The sequence below is a fragment of the Geotrypetes seraphini genome, chromosome 2, assembly GCF_902459505.1.
Source record: "Geotrypetes seraphini chromosome 2, aGeoSer1.1, whole genome shotgun sequence".
Classification (NCBI taxonomy): Eukaryota; Metazoa; Chordata; class Amphibia; order Gymnophiona; family Dermophiidae; genus Geotrypetes; species Geotrypetes seraphini.
This window is the reverse complement of record NC_047085.1, coordinates 244,703,879-244,724,923: the sequence shown is the minus strand read 5'-3', so window position 1 is coordinate 244,724,923 and position 21,045 is coordinate 244,703,879. Positions and strand designations below refer to the sequence as shown.

The 21,045-nt window shown below is 41.6% G+C and overlaps 1 protein-coding gene across 5 annotated transcripts in view; it reads left to right on the top strand.

The window, feature by feature from the left end:
• The window catches only part of CDH12 (cadherin 12), a 799,528-nt gene that overhangs the window by 700,122 nt on the left and 78,361 nt on the right, over positions 1-21,045 (top strand). For all 5 annotated transcript variants that reach the window (XM_033935287.1, XM_033935284.1, XM_033935288.1 and 2 more), the window contains one exon: positions 18,279-18,532. In XM_033935287.1, coding sequence (XP_033791178.1) covers positions 18,279-18,532 — 254 coding nt within the window. The remainder of the gene's footprint in view (positions 1-18,278; positions 18,533-21,045) is intronic.

Below are 21,045 nucleotides of genomic sequence, written 5' to 3'. Positions count from 1 at the left end.
ACGTGCCCACCGTGCTGGCGTCACTCAAGGCGAACCTGATGCGTTCATCATATCGATAGCCCCTAGTGGTTATACCGTGCCCAAACATGATGTCATCAAAACATTCATACTGAGGATACAATGTACCCGATGCCTCAGTTACACAGAACACTTCTGCAATGGGATGCCTGACATATATTCAGAGTTACAATTTATAGATGTTTCTACAACTTAGTTTTATTGCAGAAGTGTTCTGTGTAACTGAGGCATCACATAAGAGACAAATAAGGGCATTTGTTACATTGTATCCTCAGTGAAGAATTAATCGCTGTTTCAAAATCTGCCAACAACGATTGAATCGCTATCTTTAGTGAATCTGGCCTCAAGTTATTTTTAGGCTCCTTATATTTGTTCATGTATTTATACTTGGCAAGTTTAAATAATTAAACAACTCATCAATACTAAGTAGTCCAATAGCAAAATAAGTGCTATCTAATCTTTTGCATTAAGTACCACATGTATGATTATCTCCCAATTGGTAAAAGGTCATAGGTGTTTCGGAGTTCGGATTTTATTGTTTGTAACTTATGTTGTACTAGGTCTTCCGCTATCTCTTTCATGGGAGTAACACTGTAGAATAAGTTGACTGGACCACTAAGAGCTCTTGTAGATTTTCAGAAGTTTGAGAAACTTCTGAAAACCACATTATTTGTAGAAGCATTTCAGTAAATGTTTTCTATGGGTTATGAATGTTTTTGTATTGATACGCTGTCGAGTACCGTAAAATATGGCTGATATGAAGGAACTGTTGTTATTGTTTGTATAATATGTACTGTATGTTTCTTATTTTTATATGATTGTTTTTGGGTAAAACCGCCTAGTTATAGGCGGTTAAGAAATCCTTTAAATAAATAAATAAATATGTAATTTTGTAACCCACATTGGGTAAGGGTAGGAAATAAATAAATAAACCATAAGTGCAAAGAGCTCCTAGTTCTCAGAGAATCTCTAGAGACTGAAGTGGCAAAGTTGGGGAAGCTGAGGCAAACGGAAACATAATGGAGAAATCCCACCTCCAGTCTTGCAATTCTGTGCTTCCTTGGAAAAGAGAGGTCACCTGATAGGAGAATATAACTTTGGGTGTTGATCGAGGTGGAATGCTGATCAGGGGTTGTTGGATCAAGGTTGAGTGCTGATCGGGGGTTTTGTGTATCCTGGGCCTTTTGTTCACGAAATAGAGTTAGGGTGGCCATTTTAATTACCGTAACAAGCCAATTAGCACTGATTGGCAATTAAAACCTAATTGACTCTAATTAAAAGTTACGTGCACAACTTTGTAGGCGCATTCTATGAAGAGGTGTGAGATGCTTCTAGTGCGCAGAATCAGAAAGGAGAGGAGGGGAGAAGCATGGATGGATCATGGGCATTCCTAAAAGTAAGCACACTGTTATAGAATATTCCCAATTCACGCTTAACAGGCACAGCTATTTGGTCCTGGTTATCCTTACTCTAAATCAGGGGTAGGGAACTCCAGTCCTTGAGAGCCGTATTCCAGTCGGGTTTTCAGGATTTCCCCAATGAATATGCATGAGATCTCTTTGCATGCACTGCTTTCAATGCATATTGATTGGGAAAATCCTGAAAACCCGACTGGAATACGGCTCTCGAGGACCGGAGTTCCCTACCCCTGCTCTAAATGAATGCACCTAAATGTTATGTTGCAAATGGTTACTAAGCACAATTCTCTATATATAAGCACTAAGTAATTCTCTATGAACTTCTCCCTCCATATTCGCTGTGATAGGGGATTAACAAAACCGCAAATACAGAAAACCCGTGAATAACTTTTTCATATGTTATTCGCTGTTTTCTATTAAAAACCATTGTGAATATGGTGAAACCGCAAATAACATGGTGGGAGACCTGGCCTGTTCCTGAAGGAAAGGCAAAACACGGTGAAGAAAGTGCTGGGAATCAGCAATTTTTTTCTGTAAACGCTTGGAATCAGCAATTTCTCTATGCAAGCTGATGTAATTTGGTGGGAGGAGCCAGCCAGCTAAAAACTGTGAATAATCGAAACCATGAATGCTGAAACCGTGAATACAGAGGGAGAAGTGTATAGTATATAAGCACTAAGGGCTAGATTCACTAAGCAAACCGATCGTGTAACGATCGGTTTGTGGCCCGATTTCCCTCCGATCTGATTCACTAACCTGTGTACTGATCACTAACCTGTGTACTGAGCATGCAAATGAGGACCAGTCGCTTGTGCTAAAACCCTGCTCTCTGCCCTGATTCTCCTGCTCTGGCCACCCTGCTCTCTGCTGCCCTTCTTCGCAGTACAAGCCCGAGAGCAGAAGAATCGGGGCGGCAAAATCCAGCGTCCCTGCAAGTTTCCCAAGTGCCGTGCAAGGCCTGTTATGAGCTCCTTTCTCCTTTTCTGCCATTTAAAGCATCTGAAGCACATTTATGGGCCTTGAATGAGTGCTGGCAACCCCTTTGTCGGTGCTCAACATTAACCTGGCTAAACTCTGTCCTAGCTTTCGTATTCACCCCACCCCCTCCCCCAGGGATACTCCAGAGAGCATGTGCAGACCATCTACAGGAAAAGCAGATGGTCTGTGCATGCGTCAGGATTGCTCAGAAGCGATCCATGTGGTCGGTGGGGGGCGTTCCTCCAATTGCCCTCATTTGCATGCTGAGCCTTGGTGAATTGGTCGGCCTGCCACAGATCGGCCATGGAGAAGCAGATTAGTGAGTCTAGCCCTAAGTATAATTCTCTATATATAATGGATGTCTTTTATAGAATTGTGCTAAGCGCCCTGCTGATCAATAACAATTTTTTTGGGTGCCATATATAGAATTTGTCCCCTTATATATAATGTAATTTTGATTGCACTTTGCCCAGATTTTAAAATATGCAAGCATATAATACATACATGCTCAACATATAATACATACTTTTAGAAACTACTTTTTAGCTAAAGTATGCTAATCATAGAGTAGGTACAACTATTTGCCTAATATATCTGTATAAAATGAGATATCACTATTTTAATTATTTTTGTTATGTACAGCACTTCTACATATAAGCAGTGCAAGAGCAGCATTCTGTTGTTCAAGTATAATTTTTGGTATAATATAGCACCACTATGTGGCTGATTATTGAATATCTATGTAAAAATAAAATTCAGTGCATGGAAAAAAACAGCATTTGCTTGTTTTAACTGAATTAATTTAAATAGCTTAAATAGCTTTAGTATAAGCTGTGAATAAATTATTATTAACATTTAAACATTAAGGGGCTCATAATCGAAAGAGAAAAATGTCCAAAAACCGGCCTAAGTCGGCACTTGGACGAACATTTCTCAACAACGTCCAAGCGCCGAGAATAAAACCGGGTTTTGGACGTATTTACAAACGACCTAGAGAGACCTTCATAGTGCCGCTCAATGTCCAAAGCTAAACGGGGCGTTTCGGGAGGCGTGTCGAGGGCGGGTGTTGGGCGGGACATGGGCCGGCTTAGAATTAGTCGTACAGCATTTATTACCAAAAGTTTTACAACAGAGTCTAGACGGAACTTGGACGTTGTGACTTAGACCATGTAAAACATGGTCTAAGTCACAAAAACCCACCTAAACTCACCAGATAAGCACTGCAAACACATAACACAGACCCCCACACACTACCCCAGTGATCACCAACCCCCACCCCACCCCCATAAAAATTGTATTCACAACTTTAAATTTCAGCCTCCAGGCCATCATCACCTGGCCACCTAGCATAGGAAAGCCTAGGCGTCCAGCCCAGAGGCAGCTTAAGTCATCTTGGGGGTGGGTTAGGGACCCATTGAGAGGAGGACCCATGCCCATAAGCCCCTGTAATCACTGCATTAATACTTAAACATGTGCACTCCCCTATACACCCCCAAAACCCTTTTTTACTAGCATATAAGTGGCTCCTGAATCCATAAGAGCTATTGGGGTGGTAGAGAAGTGGGTCTAGGGGATTCTGGAGGTGGTTTGGGGGCTCACCGTCAGGGCCGGATTGTCCTATAGTCTAACTAGGCTTCAGCCTAGGGTCTCAAGATCAAGAGGGGCCTACATTCAAATTGTTAGCAAAATTAAAATTACACTATTCTAAAAACAGTGAACACTAAAACACTGAACCGAAAATAAGGAGAAATTCTATGCTTCGGGATCGGAACCGGCTCCGGCCGCAAAGGGGCGCTGACTCGGCTTCTCCCTTTCTTTTTCTCACCCTGGGAGGAGGATCGGGGAGGGAGATATGTCAGTCCGGAAACAGCTGGGCAAAGCCCAGCCCCGCGGGAAGAGAGGCAAACGTGGATCCATCAGGACAGGGCAGCCCAGACTGGCATCGGGGCGGGGTGGGGGTGGGGTTTCAGTGGAAGGGGATGGGGATGGGAGGCAAGCAGGCTGGCATCGGAGGGGGGGTGGGGGGGGTTTAATGGAAGGCAGGCAGGCAGGATGGCATGGGGGGTGTTCAATGGAAGGGGGATGGGAGGCAAGCGAGCATCGGAGGGGGGGTGAGGTGAGGAAGGACGCACTGGGTACACTATGGACATAGGAAGGGGCAATGTTGTGTGTTATGTTTGATTAGTTATTGTTACAAGTACTATATATGGTGCTGAGAATAAATGTCCAAATAAGTGTTCTCGACTTTTTTAAATTTATTATCCGTGTCACATTTTTTATAAAGGTTAGTACCAAAAACAGCATGTTTCATTTAACATATTGATATATATCATAATAATGATGTATTTTATTATCTCTCTTGTAATTTACAAACTTAAATGGGAGGTGAAAGGGCCTCATAAGTGGAATAGCCTAGGGCCTCTTTTCATCTAAATCCGGCCCTGCTCACCGTAACCTATAAGGGAGCTGTAGAGAGGAGAAGCCATGGCACCCTTTTTGTGAAGTTCACAGCACTGCCCTGTAAAGTACCCCACTATTTAAATGGCATGTCTGGGTGTTCAATCCATCACTTTGCAGACCCCTCCCACGTCCAACAGAGCTTGTTCTAGGTGTTTTGGGCTTAGACGGAAAGTTGGCCGGAAATGTGGTATAAAGATGGACGATTTAGCGGCTTGGATGATCAGATCAGCAGGACGTATAATTAGACGATTTTCAAAAGTACAAAAAAGTTGGATGTCTCTTTCAAAAATGTGTCTTAGGCTCTTTTTAACTTTGGACGACTTGCGAGATGGACGTAAACGGACTTAGACGTCCCTTTCGATTATGCCCCTCTAATTCTTTTAAGGCCAAAGGTTTCTTTAGTTTCCCTAGAACAAATGTTTAGTACAGCTGGCCCTTAGGTGGTACCAAACTAGTGATATTAAACAGTTTTCTATTTCCAGGGCCAGCCTAACCATTAGGCATAGAAATGCTGACTTGTCAATGTGCAAACTTGTATAAACCAGGTCATTTTATAAGAGGCCTTTTGCTTGCACAGACTGTCATAGCGAGGTGTGATAAAAAATTACGGTGAATGCTTCTGCCGAGTGCCATCCAGCAGAAAGGCAGGGATCTTCAATATGAGAAGCGACATATCAAACCTTAGTAACAGTGTGTAACAAGTTTCAACTTGTGCAGTGCAGTCAGTCAGCTGTGAGCTATAGTTGAGAGAAGGTGTGTTTTAATGTGTGCCATAAATCACAGATCATGAAAAACATGAAATTTTGTTTCAAACTGCAATAAAAGTGCTAAAGAAACACAAAATGTTAAAATTAGTTTATGGTGATGCTGTAGTGACCATGAAGACAGCTTACAAGTGGTTTTAGCAATTTCATAATGGTTGTGAATCGGTTGAAGATAAGGAGAGATCAGGACGTTCTTCAACATAAAAAAACCCAGAGAATGTTGAAATAGTAAGCAACTGACTATTAGGGAAATTTCTGAGAACCTGAACATCTTTTATGGCTCCATTCAAAACATTTTAAAAACAGATTTGAACATGAGGCGACTGAGTGTGACCTGAGAAATGGGCAAACAGGAATTCGCAGGAGTCAGTCAGGAAGCTGCTCAGTGCCAAGCAGGAGCACTAAAGCGTGCTCTTGCTTGGTGCCGCTCAGCAGCTGAAGAAACCCGATCTCACCGCAGCCACAGACCAACTGGGTTAGCAGCGGGGCAGTAGCACGGAAAGCTCGCTCCTGCCCGCTGCACCTCTGGACCACCAGGGATCGGCAGAGGAGGTACGAGGGACAGGGCAGGAATGAGGGCTGGGTGCAGAGTCTGACAAGGGAAGGGGGCTGGGTTTTTTGATTATGGGCCCCTATGTATGCTAAATCTGTAACTTGCCAAGAATGTTAAGATCATGTAGGTAAGAAATCATTAGAATAAATAAATAGGCTTGAATTCTTCTACTGTCCAGACCTTGCTGTTGTAGAAGGACACAGGGTGCAATGAAGGCTTCTATGCAATAAGGACTACCATCTTTCTTCCTTTGTAGATGGTACTTGACTCAAGATAGACTGCAGAGATGCTTTCCCAATGTCTTGCCTTATTGCCGGAGGGGAGAGAGGGAAGGGGGCTGGGTGCAGAGCCTGACAAGGAAGAGAGAGAAGGGGCTGGGCACAGTGCCTGACAGGGGAGGGAGGGAAGGGGGCCGGGTTCAGTGCCTGGCAGGAAGGGGGCTGGGTGCAGTGCCTGGCAGGAAACAGAAATAATAGAAACATGATGGCAGATAAAGGCCAAATGGCCCATCTAGTCTGCCTATCCGTAGAGCCTAACAATAGAAAATTAATCTTCCCTAACCCTACAGCAAGGGTGAGGGGAAGAGACAGTTATAAACCACTAAAAACTAAGAAATTATTAATAATGTGTGATGAACGGGGAGCCCTCAGTCACACAGCTCGCAACGGGGTTTACACAACCATGATGCACCAGCTTCTGCACTCTCAGATAAGACAGAGACAGTTTATACTACTTGTTGATTATTTTTTGCACTTTTAGCACATTTTTTGGTGCACTGATACACATTCAATCACTTTCGGGTGAATCCGAGGATGTTTCACAGTCTATGCTCATATGGGCACATTGATGTGACAGCTGGTGCATCAGGGGTTGTGTAAACCCTGTTGCGAGTTGTGTGACTGAGGGCTCCCCGTTCATCACACATTATTAATCATTTTTTAGGTTTTAGTGGTTTATAACTGTCTCTTCCCCTCACCCTTGCTGTAGGGTTAGGGAAGATTAGTTTTCTATTGTTAGGGTTTCTTCCCTCTTTTATGAGTTTTGGTGACATCATTATCCGTAGAGCCTGACAGGGCAGGGCACTTGAATATTAAGCCGTCCGACTTATATTCAAGTCGACCATTATTCCTCCTTTTTAGGGAAGAGGTCTCGACTTATATTCGGATTGACATATATTCGAGTAAATACAGTGAGTTCACTTATCATTGATAAGAAAAAACTTCACTTGAATGCAGAACATCTCCTTCTGTGTTAGAAACCAACAATAGGAGAACTATCAAAAATGGACATATGCAAAAAAAAAAAAACACCGCCAAAAATGTCAATAATCATGGAATTCACCAGCAATAGTCCTTGTAAACAGTCATAGAATCTATATGGGGAATAAATTAGAAAGGCAAAAAAAAAAAAAATCAGTTATTTAAGAAACATACCAGTAGAATATTCATGCCAACTAAGACAGAGAAACCTCTGTTGCATCAAAGTCAGTAGAAAAACCACAGCATAGTCTAAAAGCATAGCAAAAGCACAAAAAATACTCAGCTTGTAAGCGTGTTTTACATCCTGTTCCACAATAATTCCACAACGATTCTAACTCCAGCTGCCACTCTCCTACTAAGGGATCTGGCCAGTCGGAATCTTAGGCCACTCCCAGTATATCCCAGAATGCACTGAAAATGGGGCCTAAGATTGGCCCAGGTGACTAAGGCCACTCCTACAGGAAGGGCCTTAAGCACCTGGGCCAATCAGGGCCTAAAACCCTTCCCTGCTGTATCCCATAATGCACCGGGAAGGGGGAAGGTGGGCCAGCCAGTTGGAGGCAGGAAGGATGCCTCCATCCGGCCAACGTTTTAAGGTAGGGTGGTCCAGGGTGGGGGCTAGAGGGGTCCAGTAGGGAGATGCTCATGATGTTTGGGGAAGTGGGGTAGGGTTCTGACAGGAGGGACTGGGTATCCCTCCTGCCAGCGATGTACGGGGTGGGGTTTCCTGCAGGAGGGACTGGGCTGCTGCTAAACTTATTGTGGCAAGGCGACCCCTTGCTGCAATAACCTCAGTAGTAACCCAATTCTCTAACCGGAGCCTGTAACATGGACATCCTTTAGAGGATCAGATTATTAGGCGGGCTTAAGCATCTGTCTGTAAGGACAGATGCGATTCTCTGTAGGACGCCCATGTGCGATTCTCAAAACATCCTATATACAGAATTTGGCCCTATGTGTTTCTTATAAGCAGATGTTGATAACACACAGTGAATTTTTTTTTATACAGATTATTATACTGAGAGTGTTTTCTAAAAAACTATTAATTTTCATAAAATAATATTTTTTTGCTGACATGAGTTTAGCGTTATGATGTTTGCTAAGTTTTCTGAATTACATTTACATGCAGGAAGTCTATATTGGGGTTCTATTATTTTAATCTCTGTATAAAACAATTGTTGGGACTTTCCAGTTTCATGTTATAACCCTCTGTCTGAAGCAAAGATGCCAAGGGTGAACCATTTAAATAGTGAGATTTATCACACCAAGGAGTGGTATTTTTCAGTTGGTATATCCAGGATATAAATCTGGAATGATGTAAGTGTAGTACTGTTTTGCAAATGAATAAAGGCAGCATTAAATAATATTGGCTTTTTTTTGGAGCCTCTGAAAGAATACAGATAAAGTAGGGAGCAAATTTGGGTAAATTATTTGAGTTGAAAATTGTCTTCCACCCAGTAGTTGAAAAGGTATGTACAGTATATCAGTTTCAGAGCATGTGTACTTGCAGTAAAGGAAAAAGGGACAGGGCAAAGGGAAGCCATTGGCAGAAGGGTTTGCTCAGATTTCTTCTTACTGGTTGGACCACTTAGGGCTAGATTCACTAAGACCACGGATCCAATCCGTGGGCAATCCAAGGCTGTGGACCGATTCTGAATGCGCCTGCATGCAAAGCAGGCCGATCGGAGGCACGCCGCCAACCGATTGCACGGATTGCTGAAGAGCAATCCCGTCGCATGTACAGACCATCTACTTTGTCAGTAGATGGTCTGCGCATGTGTTTGCAGTCCATGCTTTTTCATTTTACTTTTTTACTCATGAGCCCATGGTTTTAACCTGCGGGTTTAAAGAGGGTTAAAACCATGGGCTCGCACTGCAGGGAAGGGAGGCAGAGCAGGAGAGTAAAGGGGCGGCAAAAGGCAGGAGAATCGGGGCTGAGCAGAGTGGCAAAAGGCAGGAGAATTGGGGCTGAATCAGGGCTGAGCAGGGCGGCAAAAGGCAGGAGAATCGGGGCTGTATCAGGGCTGAGCAGAGCGGCAAAAGGCAGGAGAATCGGGGCTGAGCAGAGCAGTAAAAGGCAGGAGAATCGGGGCTGAATCAGAGCTGAGCAGGGCAGCAAAAGGCAGGAGAATTGGGGCTGAGCAGAGCAGCAAAAGGCAGGAGAATTGGGGCTGAGCAGGGCGACAAAAGGCAGGAGAATCAGGGCTGAATCGAGGCTAAGCAGGGCGGAAAAAGGCAGGAGAATCTGGGAGAATTGGGGTTTAGCAGGGCATAAAAAAGCAGGAGAATCAGGGCTGAGAGCAGGAGAATCGGGGCTGAGCAGGGCAGCCAAAGGCAGGGGAATTGAGGCTGAATCAGGGCTGAGCAGGGCGGCAAAAGGCAGAAGAATCGGGGCTGAATCAGGGCTGAGCAGAGGCAAAAGGCAGGAGAATCGGGGCTGAGCAGAGTGGCAAAAGGCAGGAGAATCGGGGCTGAGCAGAGCGGCAAAAGGCAGGAGAATTAGGGCTGAATTGGGGCTGAGCAGAGCGGCAAAAGGCAGGAGAATCGGGGCTGAATCAGGGCTCAGCAGGGCGACAAAAGGCAGGAGAATCGGGGCTGAGCAGGGCGGCAAAAGGCAGGAGAATCGAGGCTGAATCGGGGCTTAGCAGGGCAGGAAAAGGCAGGAGAATTGGGGCTGAGAGCACAATTTTTGCACAATGTGACAAATCCAGAGCTAATTCAGAGCTTTTGTCTCTGAATAAGCCAGGATTTGCACTGTGGCAGGTATGTAGTCCTGTCCTGTTATCCAGCCCTGGCTTAGGGGGCATGGCTTTGAACTCCTAAAAGGCCAGGTCAGTGTACAGGAAGTTAGACGGAGACGGGAAGAGACAGGGACAAGAGAGGTACAAGAGCTGCAGAGCCCAGGAAGTTGCACACCAGGAAGGAAGCTGGGGGCAGGCAATGGAAAACTGATCTGAGCACAGATAGTCCAGGAGCTCAGCTGAAGTTCAGCGTGAGCCCCCTTCCAGAGATTTCCCTTCTGACTGGGACATGCAAGAGGCAGGATCCGATTTTCTTCCACAGCCTGAAGCTATGGAAGTTAATACAGGCATACCAGAGTTTCAGGAACCAGCTGAAGCCATGCAAATCAGCTAAAACTATAAGTTTAGATTTGGCCTTAACTTTCCTGCTTACTGCTATATGATTCTGGTTTACTGTGTATGATAGCACAATCCTTTTTGAAGAGTGTTACTGAGCAGAGAAAATGTTTTGAATTTTGCCTGTCGTCAGATTCAGGAGCCTTTTCCCACATTGGGGCTGATTAGTGTGCTGCGTGCTAGTAGAGCTGGAGCTGCAAGCTGGATGTTTCAAGGCTGTGTTATATGTGCTAGGTTAACTCACTTGATTCACTATCTCCTAAGGAACTGCTTAACTCTTTTTGCTCCAATATAAGAGAAACTACCTGGACAAAATTAACCTGTCTGTATACTCCTTAAAACCTGCTAGGAAGCATAACCAAGGTTTCATCTGTGTTAGTGAAATCTTCATTTTTAGTTCTTTTTGCTGTTTTATTTTTCCATCTTTTTTGTCCATGCCAGTGCAGCAAACTGGAGGTTGGAATTATAAAAATATTTGCTTAGGCAAAGACTGTTTCCAGGGCAGAAACCCTGGGCTATTGAATTGAATGTATTTCAGGAATCTTGCTTGTGAAGTATACAAGAACTATAACCAAAGGGTTGAAGCTTATCTAGCCAGTGGCCGGAATAAAACCTTTATTTTTGTTTCAAAGCCATTCTGTCTGTGTGTCTGTTTTGGAGAGACTGCATCTCTTACCTGTGCTTGCGCTGTTAGGCAGTTGCCTAGCCTGGATAAAAGACCTGAGGGGGACCCTCAAGCTTTAGATGGCACGCTGGGGAGAATATTGTTACTGCCCAAACGCACTAACCAAGCCAGCTAGGTGCCTAGGGGTGACAACAAGCAACTGGTCCTCAGCAGTCGCTTGTTTTTGGATCGGCCAGCCCAGTCGGTGTCCCTCTTTTTTTTTTTTTTGTGAATCGCGGCCCTGCCTACTTTGCATGCCATTTCTCCTTATTTGCATGCACAGATCAGAATCGGATCAGTACACAGGTTAGTGAATCAGGTCGGAGGGAAATCGGGTCGCAAAGGGATCGCAAACACGATCGGTTTGCTTAGTGAATCTAGCCCTTAGTTTACTTCTATAAGGCTTGCCTATCATGAAAAATTGTTCAAGACCAGTGCACTGGTGTTGATGCTCTGATGAGCGAGAAATAGGGCTTAAAGAATATGAGAGTAAGAAAACATTCAAATAAGTGTGACACTCCTAATGAGTAAGACTTAGCATCTCTGCTGAACTCTTTTTCATTTTGAAGTTTATTAGATAGTTGATTTGATAAATTCCCTTCCTTCTCCTCTGGAGTACAGCTAAGCTCTGTAATTCTACATACATGACTGAAGTCAATAATTGGATGGATGATCATGGTTTGCAATTGAATATGGGGAAGACAGATTATGGCTGTGAGTAATGAATGTGAAGAGAAACTTCCAGACATGTTCTGGGTCATTGGGAACTCGATGGATGGTGAAGAGAGAGATGACTGTTTTGGGTGTTAGCCTGCCCTAGACTCTGTCCTTTTGATGGGGAAGCAGATTCTTAAGATGTTCCAGGGAGGTTATGCTCATTTGCATATTTTGTACAGATTGAAACAAGCCCTCCTCAACTGATTTTTGATCCATGGTCTAGGCTCTGATTTTGACTCAGTTGGATTACTGTAACATGTTGAATCTCGGTTTGACTAGGATGAAATGTAAATCACTGCAGCAATTAATGAATTCTGCAGCAAGATTGATAACAGGTACCTCTAAGACAGAACATATCACTCCGTTTTTTTAAATCTTTGCATTGACTTCCAGTCCAACAGCGAATATACCACAAAGTGCTCTCGACTGTGCACCAAGTGTTATATTTGTCTTCTCTGGCATGTTTCCAAAATCTTTGGGAAATTTATCAACCAGCCCATAAGCTGAGATCAGAGGGTGGGATGCGGTTGATTAATGGGAAGAAAGAATCCATTATGTAAGACTGAAGAACTCCATGTTTTCTATGGTTGATGTAAAAGTTTTGGAATTCATTTCCTGAGGATTTGAGACTGTGCAAAGATCATATGAGATTCAAGAAACAGTTAAAAACCCAACTTTTCATTGATGCCTTCTTGTGATGTTTAAAGGGAGGTCATTGATCTACTAGGGGCTATACTATGTCTCTTAGGGCTGAGAGATGTTTAATATGGTAGGAGTTCTAATTTGATATAGTAATATCAACATCAGATTTTTGTCTATTTTGGGGATATTTTGCCTGCTTCAATATTTATATATGCTTTAGAGTGGTTTATAAATTTTTAAATAAATAAAATAAATAAATTTATAGGGTTTGTGTAAGTAATGTAGTTTTGTCAGTGTGATCCGATTCAGGAAAGGTTGCCTCACAGAAGTTCCTGGATGGTTCCTTCCTTATCTCAAAATTAGCCTAATTGTTGAGATAATATAATGGTACAGCATATTTTGTGTAGTCGAATAACTGTGATTGGTTTATAAAATGATGCTTAGCAACAATGCCATTTTCAAATCATTTAAAATGATGTTGAAGAATACACTGAAAGAAAACATTTGCATTCTTACTTAGTGCCACTAGATGTCAGAACATCCTAAGAAAAGGAAATAGAATGGAAGGTTGAAAGTGAAAGAACTGTAATACATTATTTGATAATTCTCTGTTTAGGAAGCAAAGCAGTATTTTCTACTGATTCATTGTGCTGAAGAATATAGAAAATTCAAAGCTTCTAATTACCATTTTTTTTATACTTAGGAATCAGAAGCTCTCAAAAAATTAGATTTCATAATTAGCTGACATTTCTAAATTTTCTATGCACATGAAACAGTTTAAGATTAATAATACAGATTACTTTCTTCTACAAAACACTACAGATTACTTTCTTCTACAAAATAATACAGATTACTTTCTTCTACAAAACATTACTTTCTTCCTTTGCACTCCCTCTGTGCCCTTCCTTTCATATCACTTAGCCGTTCCTCTCCCCACAACTCTCTTCCTTCTAGCTCACCCATGCTATAGCAGCAGTGTTCATGCTTCTGTGCAAATGTATTATGTTAGGGTTGACAAAAACAGTGAAAAAAGAGACTGGGGATAATATGAACAATCAAAATAAATCAAATATTCCTGTCAGAAAAATTTAGAACAACCACAAATAAATCTTAACAAAGAGGTTCTGCAAACATAGCAAAATGAAAGAAAAAGCCTCAGTGGGGGAAAACCACTCCATCATCCAATCATCATAGGCAGAAAAAACTTTTGTTGCGATAAATATGCACCCTCTGGGATACAAAAATGTCTAATTCAAAACCACATTTTTAATCCACTCAAAAGATAAGAAAAATAGCACATAAAACTATCTGTCACAAGTCAGCCCTCCTATGGGAGGGGGTTGCCTAAGGAATCTGGCCAATCAGAATCTTAGGCCACTCCCAGTGCATCCCAGAATGCACTGGGAGATGGACCTAAAATTTTGGCTCAGGTGCCTAAAGCCACTCCTACAGGTGCATCCCAAGATCCTTTGGGGGGTAGGGGGTGTTGGCAGGAGGGACTGGGCATCCCTTCTGCCAGCAAACTTTCAGGGGGGTGTCGGGAGGAGTGATTGGGCATCCCTCTTGCAGGCAAACTTGTGTGGGGGGGGTTCACAGGTGTCAGCAGGAGAGATTGGGCATCTCTCCTGCCGTGATCATTCGTGGGGGAGGGTTTGCAGGTTTCGGCAGGAGAAATTGGGCGGGGGGAAGGGTTGCCTGGGCCGCTGAACTGATCACGGCAGCCACGATCAGCTCGGCAGCCTGATCCCGAACTTATACCTGTTTTGACTTGGTCTAAGTCAAAATGTATAAGGTCCGTCCAGGCAACCTGTCAAACTTTTTGAATATGGCTGCCGGACGACTAAGTCTAGGTCGGCCCACATCCCACCCTACCCACTCCTCCAAAAATGCCCCTTTTCACTCTGGGCATACAGAGGCAGTGAAAAGGCCAAAGGTGTTTTTCGATATGTCTAAAACCCTGTTTGATTATCGGAACTTTTTTATTGTTCAAGTGCTGATTTAGGTGGGGTTTTAGACTTTTAAAAAAAATTATGTATCTCATAGCATATATAAAAGACTTAAACTATTGTTCAAGAAAGAAAGGGGGGGGGAGAGGAAAGGTGCCATAAGCCTTCTAAAAAGCATCTATAAAGTGCATTGATGTTTTCTTAATAAATATCATTTTAAGGAATGTCTGACCCAAAAGCTTACTGATAAAAGTAGATCTTTAATCATCTCTTTAAAGCTTTAAAATTCAAATCAAGATGAATATTATTGGGAAGTTGGTTCCAAAAACAGTGCTAAATTTTTTAAAAATAATAAACTCTATATATGGTATCCCAAAAATCAGCACAAAAATCACTATTCTATAAGCTGCACTTAAAGTTAAGCACAGATTATAGAATAGTGCTTATGCCCGGGAACCACAACTAACCCCCTCTTTTACAAAGGTGCGCTAAGCTTTTTAGCGCACGCTAAATATTAGCACACACTAAACATTCGTTAAACGCTAACACGTGCATGTTATCCTATGGATGCATTAGCGGTTAGCGCATGCGCTAAATCCACACTAAAACACTTAGCACGCCTTTGTAAAAGAGGGCCTAAGTTTAGGCAAGGCCATTTACACCAAGAAACATGTGGTGCTAATGCCTGCACGTAAGTGTATGTGTGGATGCCCGCATAATGAGCGTAACTGAAAGTAACACCCCCAATCGATCTATGTCCGATCCTTTCTCTACTTCCTTTTTTGACTCATTCTTAAAATTTGGGTGCAGATCTGTGCCTAAATTTATGTGCATAACTTGTAAATTATTATTTTTTTTTTACCTCCAGATATGTTTGAACCACTTTGAACCAGGGTGGATAACAAAATAATATGCATAATAATATGCTAATCTTGTGCGTGCGCTAAAAACGCTAGCACACCTTAGTAAAAAGAGCCCTTAGTAAATGAACTTAACTTGTAATTGATTTTAATTAACACTAATAATTGAATAAGTAGCTAATTATTAGCACTAATTAGCTTCTTATTCAATTAAATTAGCTTTGCAATTTTTAGTGCTTTTTATTGAATATGGAGGTTGATGTAAATGCATTTTGTCTCTCTATAATGCCATGGGTTTTCATTAACTATAGATAGAAACTAATAGAAATGAGAGAACTCAAGTGGAATTGACTCTCTTCTCACAGTTCTTCTAACACATATTATTTTTATGATTATTAAGTAGTTTAGTATTTTTTGTAGGACCATCTTTTACAAAACTCTAGCGTAGTTTTTAGAACCGACCATGGCGGTAACAGCAGGGACATTTTAGGTCAGTTTTTGCTTCAACTGACATCAATGTGGTATAGTCCACGATTCTACTCATTGAAATCAGTGTTGTCAGTTGCCTTAATACATCAACATAGGGTAGTCATAAATCTAGAAGTGGCCTATAATGCCCTTTCTGGAACTTGGTAAGTTCATATTTATGGATAATCAGATAATTTTTTAGCATTTTTCTTAATATTTGTCTATGGTCTCGCCTGATCTTTGACTGCCTATAAAGTTGTGCATCAACATTTAACCATCATGGTTGGGTTTTTTTAAATGATGACTGATATATTAACAGGGTGGGATCAATGTCTGGATAGCGTTCTGAATATTGCTCTTACCCACACAGAGGTGACATTGATCCCACCCTGTTAATAAGAAGAATTATCTGGTCAATATTCAGCTGGTGACAGTCATCATTTATTTAAAAAAAATTAAATTAGCCATAGATATTCAATATTGGGCCTTGTGCAGGCACAGGCATTGAATATATAGTCTGCCCAGACTGAAGCTGGCCACTGGAACTTATGTGAGTCCAAGACAATATTCAGCAGGGACCCACATAATAATAATAACTTTATTTTTCTATACCGCCACAATCTTACGACTTCTAGGCGGTTTACATTCAAGAGAGCTGGACATTCAGCGAGTTACAATATGCAGATAATTAGAGGAAATACAGAGTACATCAACTTTAAGAATGCGAAAGTATAAAAGTGTATCTAGTGAGGTTCCTATAAATCTGACCCTCCTCAAAACAAAGTCCCCTTCCCCCCCCTAATCTGTAACCTTAAGTGGCAGTCTCACAATACTAGCAGGTACCACAAGTCTGCTGCTGGAGATCATAGCAGCCATTAAGACTATGGAGCTCCAGTGGGCAGGAGTGAGGGGGTATTGCTTCTGCTCTGAGAGTACTAAATCACCGTGAATGTTAAAGATAGACCTTGGAGAGCTACAGGAGGGGGGGGGGGGTCAATATTTAGGATTAAAAGCCTTTGTTGGAGGGTGATGAATGGAGGATTGGATAAGGAGGGTAGGACTTTGGCCCACACGAGGGGGGGATCAGACCAAGATTTGGCAGGGAACTTTTTGACCTTAGGGAAAGGGAGGGAGAGGAAGCGGATCAGCGAAGACTGCTTTTGAGGAGGTAGAGTGAACACTAAGGCCCTCTTTTACAAAGGCACTAACTGCTAACACATCCATAGGATAACATGCACGCATTAGCGTTTAGCGCATGTTAAAAAGCATAGCGCACCTTTGTAAAAGAGGGGGTAAGGGTGTTGACCTTTGGGTGAAGGGAGAATTATGATGGGAGGGGATCAGATCACATGACAGGAAGGGGTGATCTTGGCACACTCCTAGCCATTATCCTGAAACTGTGTGGGAGCTGGCTGATATTCATTGCCAGCCCCAACATAGCTAAGTGACCAAAGTTAGAGTGGTCTTTTTTGTGATCCTATTTGGTCACTTAGCTATGTGGGCATCCGCACTGAATATTGCTAGCAGCTGCATAACACCCTACTTCTCTCCAGCTCTGTCTCCAGAATACCTATCTCCTGCCCACTTTAAAAATGTCCAGTTAGTACCAATATTTGCTGCACTGCCCACTTAAATGCCACTGTATATTAGCAGCCAGGCCGCATAGCATGATTTAAGGGTAGGACTCTCTCCTGTCCACTTAAATTGGTTTGAATATTGACTATTATTATTAATTTTTTTTAATTTATTCAATTTTTTATACTGTTCTCCCAGGAGAGCTCAGAACCGTTTACATGGATTTATTCAGGTACACAAGCATTTTTCCCTGTCTGTCCTGATGGGCTCACAATCTATCTAATGTACCTGGGGCTATGGGGGGATTAAGTGACTTGCCCAGGGTCACAAGGAGCAGCGTGGGTTTGAACCCACAACCCCAGGGCGCTGAGGCTGTAGCTTTAATCACTGCGCCATTAATGAGTTCAGCTCAGTGAATCAGTGGTCCAAGTTTCATTTTAAGAAAATAATTTTAGCATTGACTTAAGATGCCATTTAGAATGCAACATTTAAATTTCAGATATTATGCTGATAATTGTTTTTAAATTCACCCCTTCATTCTTCATCTCCAGCATTAGCAAGTTGACATACATCCAATATATTAATATTTTTAAAATTTTGAAGTACACTGAAATTCACATATGAGGTTGGAGTCCATTCTCCAAATGGTCTTCTCGTAATATTTAAAAGCTTTACCTCTTTTTTTTTTTTTTTTTTAGTTCAGTAGTTTTTATTGAATTAGAGTGGTAGTAAAATAATATAACCATTAAGTCAAAAAGGATCAAGTTCTATTTTGAAGTCTTTGATCTAAGCTAGCGCCTCTATTTTTGTTTCCTACAGCCATTAGACTTTGAAACAAAGAAAGCCTATACATTTAAAGTTGAAGCATCCAATGTTCACCTTGATCATCGGTTCCACTCAGTTGGTCCATTCAAAGATACAGCAACAGTAAAGATCAATGTTGTAGATGTGGATGAACCTCCTGTGTTTAGCAAGCCTTTCTACACCATGGAAGTCTATGAAGATACTCCTGTTGGTACCATTATAGGCGCTGTTACTGCTCAAGACATTGATGTGAGCACCAGTCCTGTTAGGTTAGTAGAAATTTTCATTACTATGTACCTCAGTATATTTATATAAATCCCAAGCTTTATATGTGTACATACGGAAAAATTTTACGTGTCCCAAAAAATAATCAAGAAACGTACTGTATATTTGGTTTAACAGAAGGACTTCATTCATATCACATCAAAAGACACATCGAACAAAAAAATGATAAATAATAGAACGGAGAAAAAGAAACCTCACACACAGGCAGCCGGGACTAAACAAGTAACCTACCCCTATCATCACTGGTTTGAAAAAAACTCTATACATAAATATATAAATATCTTTTCATTCACTTCAAAGGCTTATTTTTCAAAATCCATCACTGGTTTGAAAAAAACTCCTTACTTAAATATATAAACACAGGTGGCTTAGGGTACTTGTTTAGTCCCGGCTGCCTGTGTGTGAGGTTTCTTTTTCTCCGTTCTGTTATTTATCATTTTTTGTCCGGTGTGTCTTTGTATGTGATATGAATCAAGTCCTTCTGTTAAACCAAATATACAGTACGTTTCTTGATTATTTTTTGAGATATATATGACTGTACCCTTATACATAAAAATTTTAGGTGTTCCATAAAATAGTTTTATTTATTTCAAATTTCTAGAATCAAAATTTATGGCCTTGCTCATAATTTTAATTGTGATTGATTTGCTCAGATTTTTTGTTGTTTTTTTTAAGTTTGAATGTCCTTTATCTACCATACACTGCTTTTGCTATTTCATTTATCCCCTAGATAACAGAAATGATGACTTAGGGCCTGTTTTACAAAGCCGTGCTAACAGCTGCGCTGCGGTAACAGCCCCGAAGCCCATAGAGATTTAAAGGGCTTCGGGGCCGTTGCCGCGCAGCTTCATAAAACAGGGGGATAGTGATCCTTTTACTAAGGTGCGCTAGCCGTTTTAGCGCACGCTAAACTCTAACGCGTGCTAACATGTCCATTATATCCTGTGGACGCATTGGTGCGCGTTAGCATTTAGCACGTGCCAATGCTAACGCACGCCAACACGTCCATGGAATATAATGGACATGTTAGCTTGCGTTAGCATTTAGCGTGCACTAAAACGGCAAGCGTGCCTTAGTAAAAGGACCCCTTAATATATTTTCAATGCTTTCAGTGAAATGTAGCTCAGCAAATCGCTTATTCACTCATATTATATCCCAGGGATAGAAACACAGAAACATGACAGCAGATAAAGGCCAAATGACCCATTGGGTCTGCCCATCTGCAGCACCCAATATCTCCTCCTCTCCCTAGGAGATCCCAAATTCCCATCCCACGCTTTCTTGAATTCAGACACACTCTTTGTCTTGTACATTTCCAGTTCATTAGGTCTTGTTTTAATGCTGTGTACGCTACAATTTCTACTGTACACTAACGCCCTCTTCTATTAAACTGCGCTAACAGTTTTTAGCACGGTGAACCACGCTGAATGGCCCTATGAGTGTCGGGAGCAGCGCGGGCCATTCAGCACAACTTTCTGTACTACAAACTGCTAATGCAGTTTAATAGAAGAGGGAGTAAATCAGAGCATGCTAAAAACATAGCAAAAGAAAGCAAATTGAAATCAAACCAACATGTAAAAATGAAAACCATTTTTACCAGCACAATCCTAAGAGCCCTTTTACTAAGCTGTAGTAAGTGCTAACGTTAGTTAGTAAGCACTAACGCAAGTTAGAAAGAACTACATGTTCAGGTGTCCTAGGATAGTTATGGCTACCTACTCGCTAACAGGAAAAATTCTAGTGGTTTAAAAGTATTACAGACTCAATATCACAAAATCACAATATCACAAAAAAAGTTGATTGGAATTGGCAGATAAGAGATTACTCTGCTTTTTAAGATACCGTTGCTAAGTTCCCTGATGCAGCGGGTGCAAAGACTGCTCCGTGAAACGCAGGCCACGTCGGATTAAAATAAACTTTAAGCCAAGAAGCTGATTAAATAAGGAATGGCTCCATTTCAATAGTTTGAGGCGGGGTACATGAAACGCTTGAAACTCTCTTTAGCGTCTTAAAGATAAGTGCCGCCTTTTAAAATTATTATCAAAGCTTTTTTGAAACATAAGGCTTTTTGAAGTACATGGGGCAGTCTGTCGATTCAATATTGAAATAAGATGTTTTTGAATGAAAAAAAAAAATAACGGTGTGATGTTTAGAAGAATTTTAAAATAAGTAGAATGGTTTTGAACTTATTTATTGAATAAAGAAATAAATAAATAAAAGTAATATAAAAATAGTGAAGAACAGTTAGGTTGGGGTTGGAAGTCTATGACGTGAGCATGAGTAAGTGAAATTTTTCATGATAAAACCCAGATTTGGGTTCAAGGGTCCATATTCTGAGATCTACCACCCTGATATTAAGTACACTTTCACAGCTTTTATGATTAAACATACAGCTTTATTTCATATGTCAGTGGTTTTTGTGATATTGTTCCTACTCACTAAAACATAGAATTTATTTTTTAGCTTTGAGGGTTGTCCGGTGATGGAAAGTAGGCAT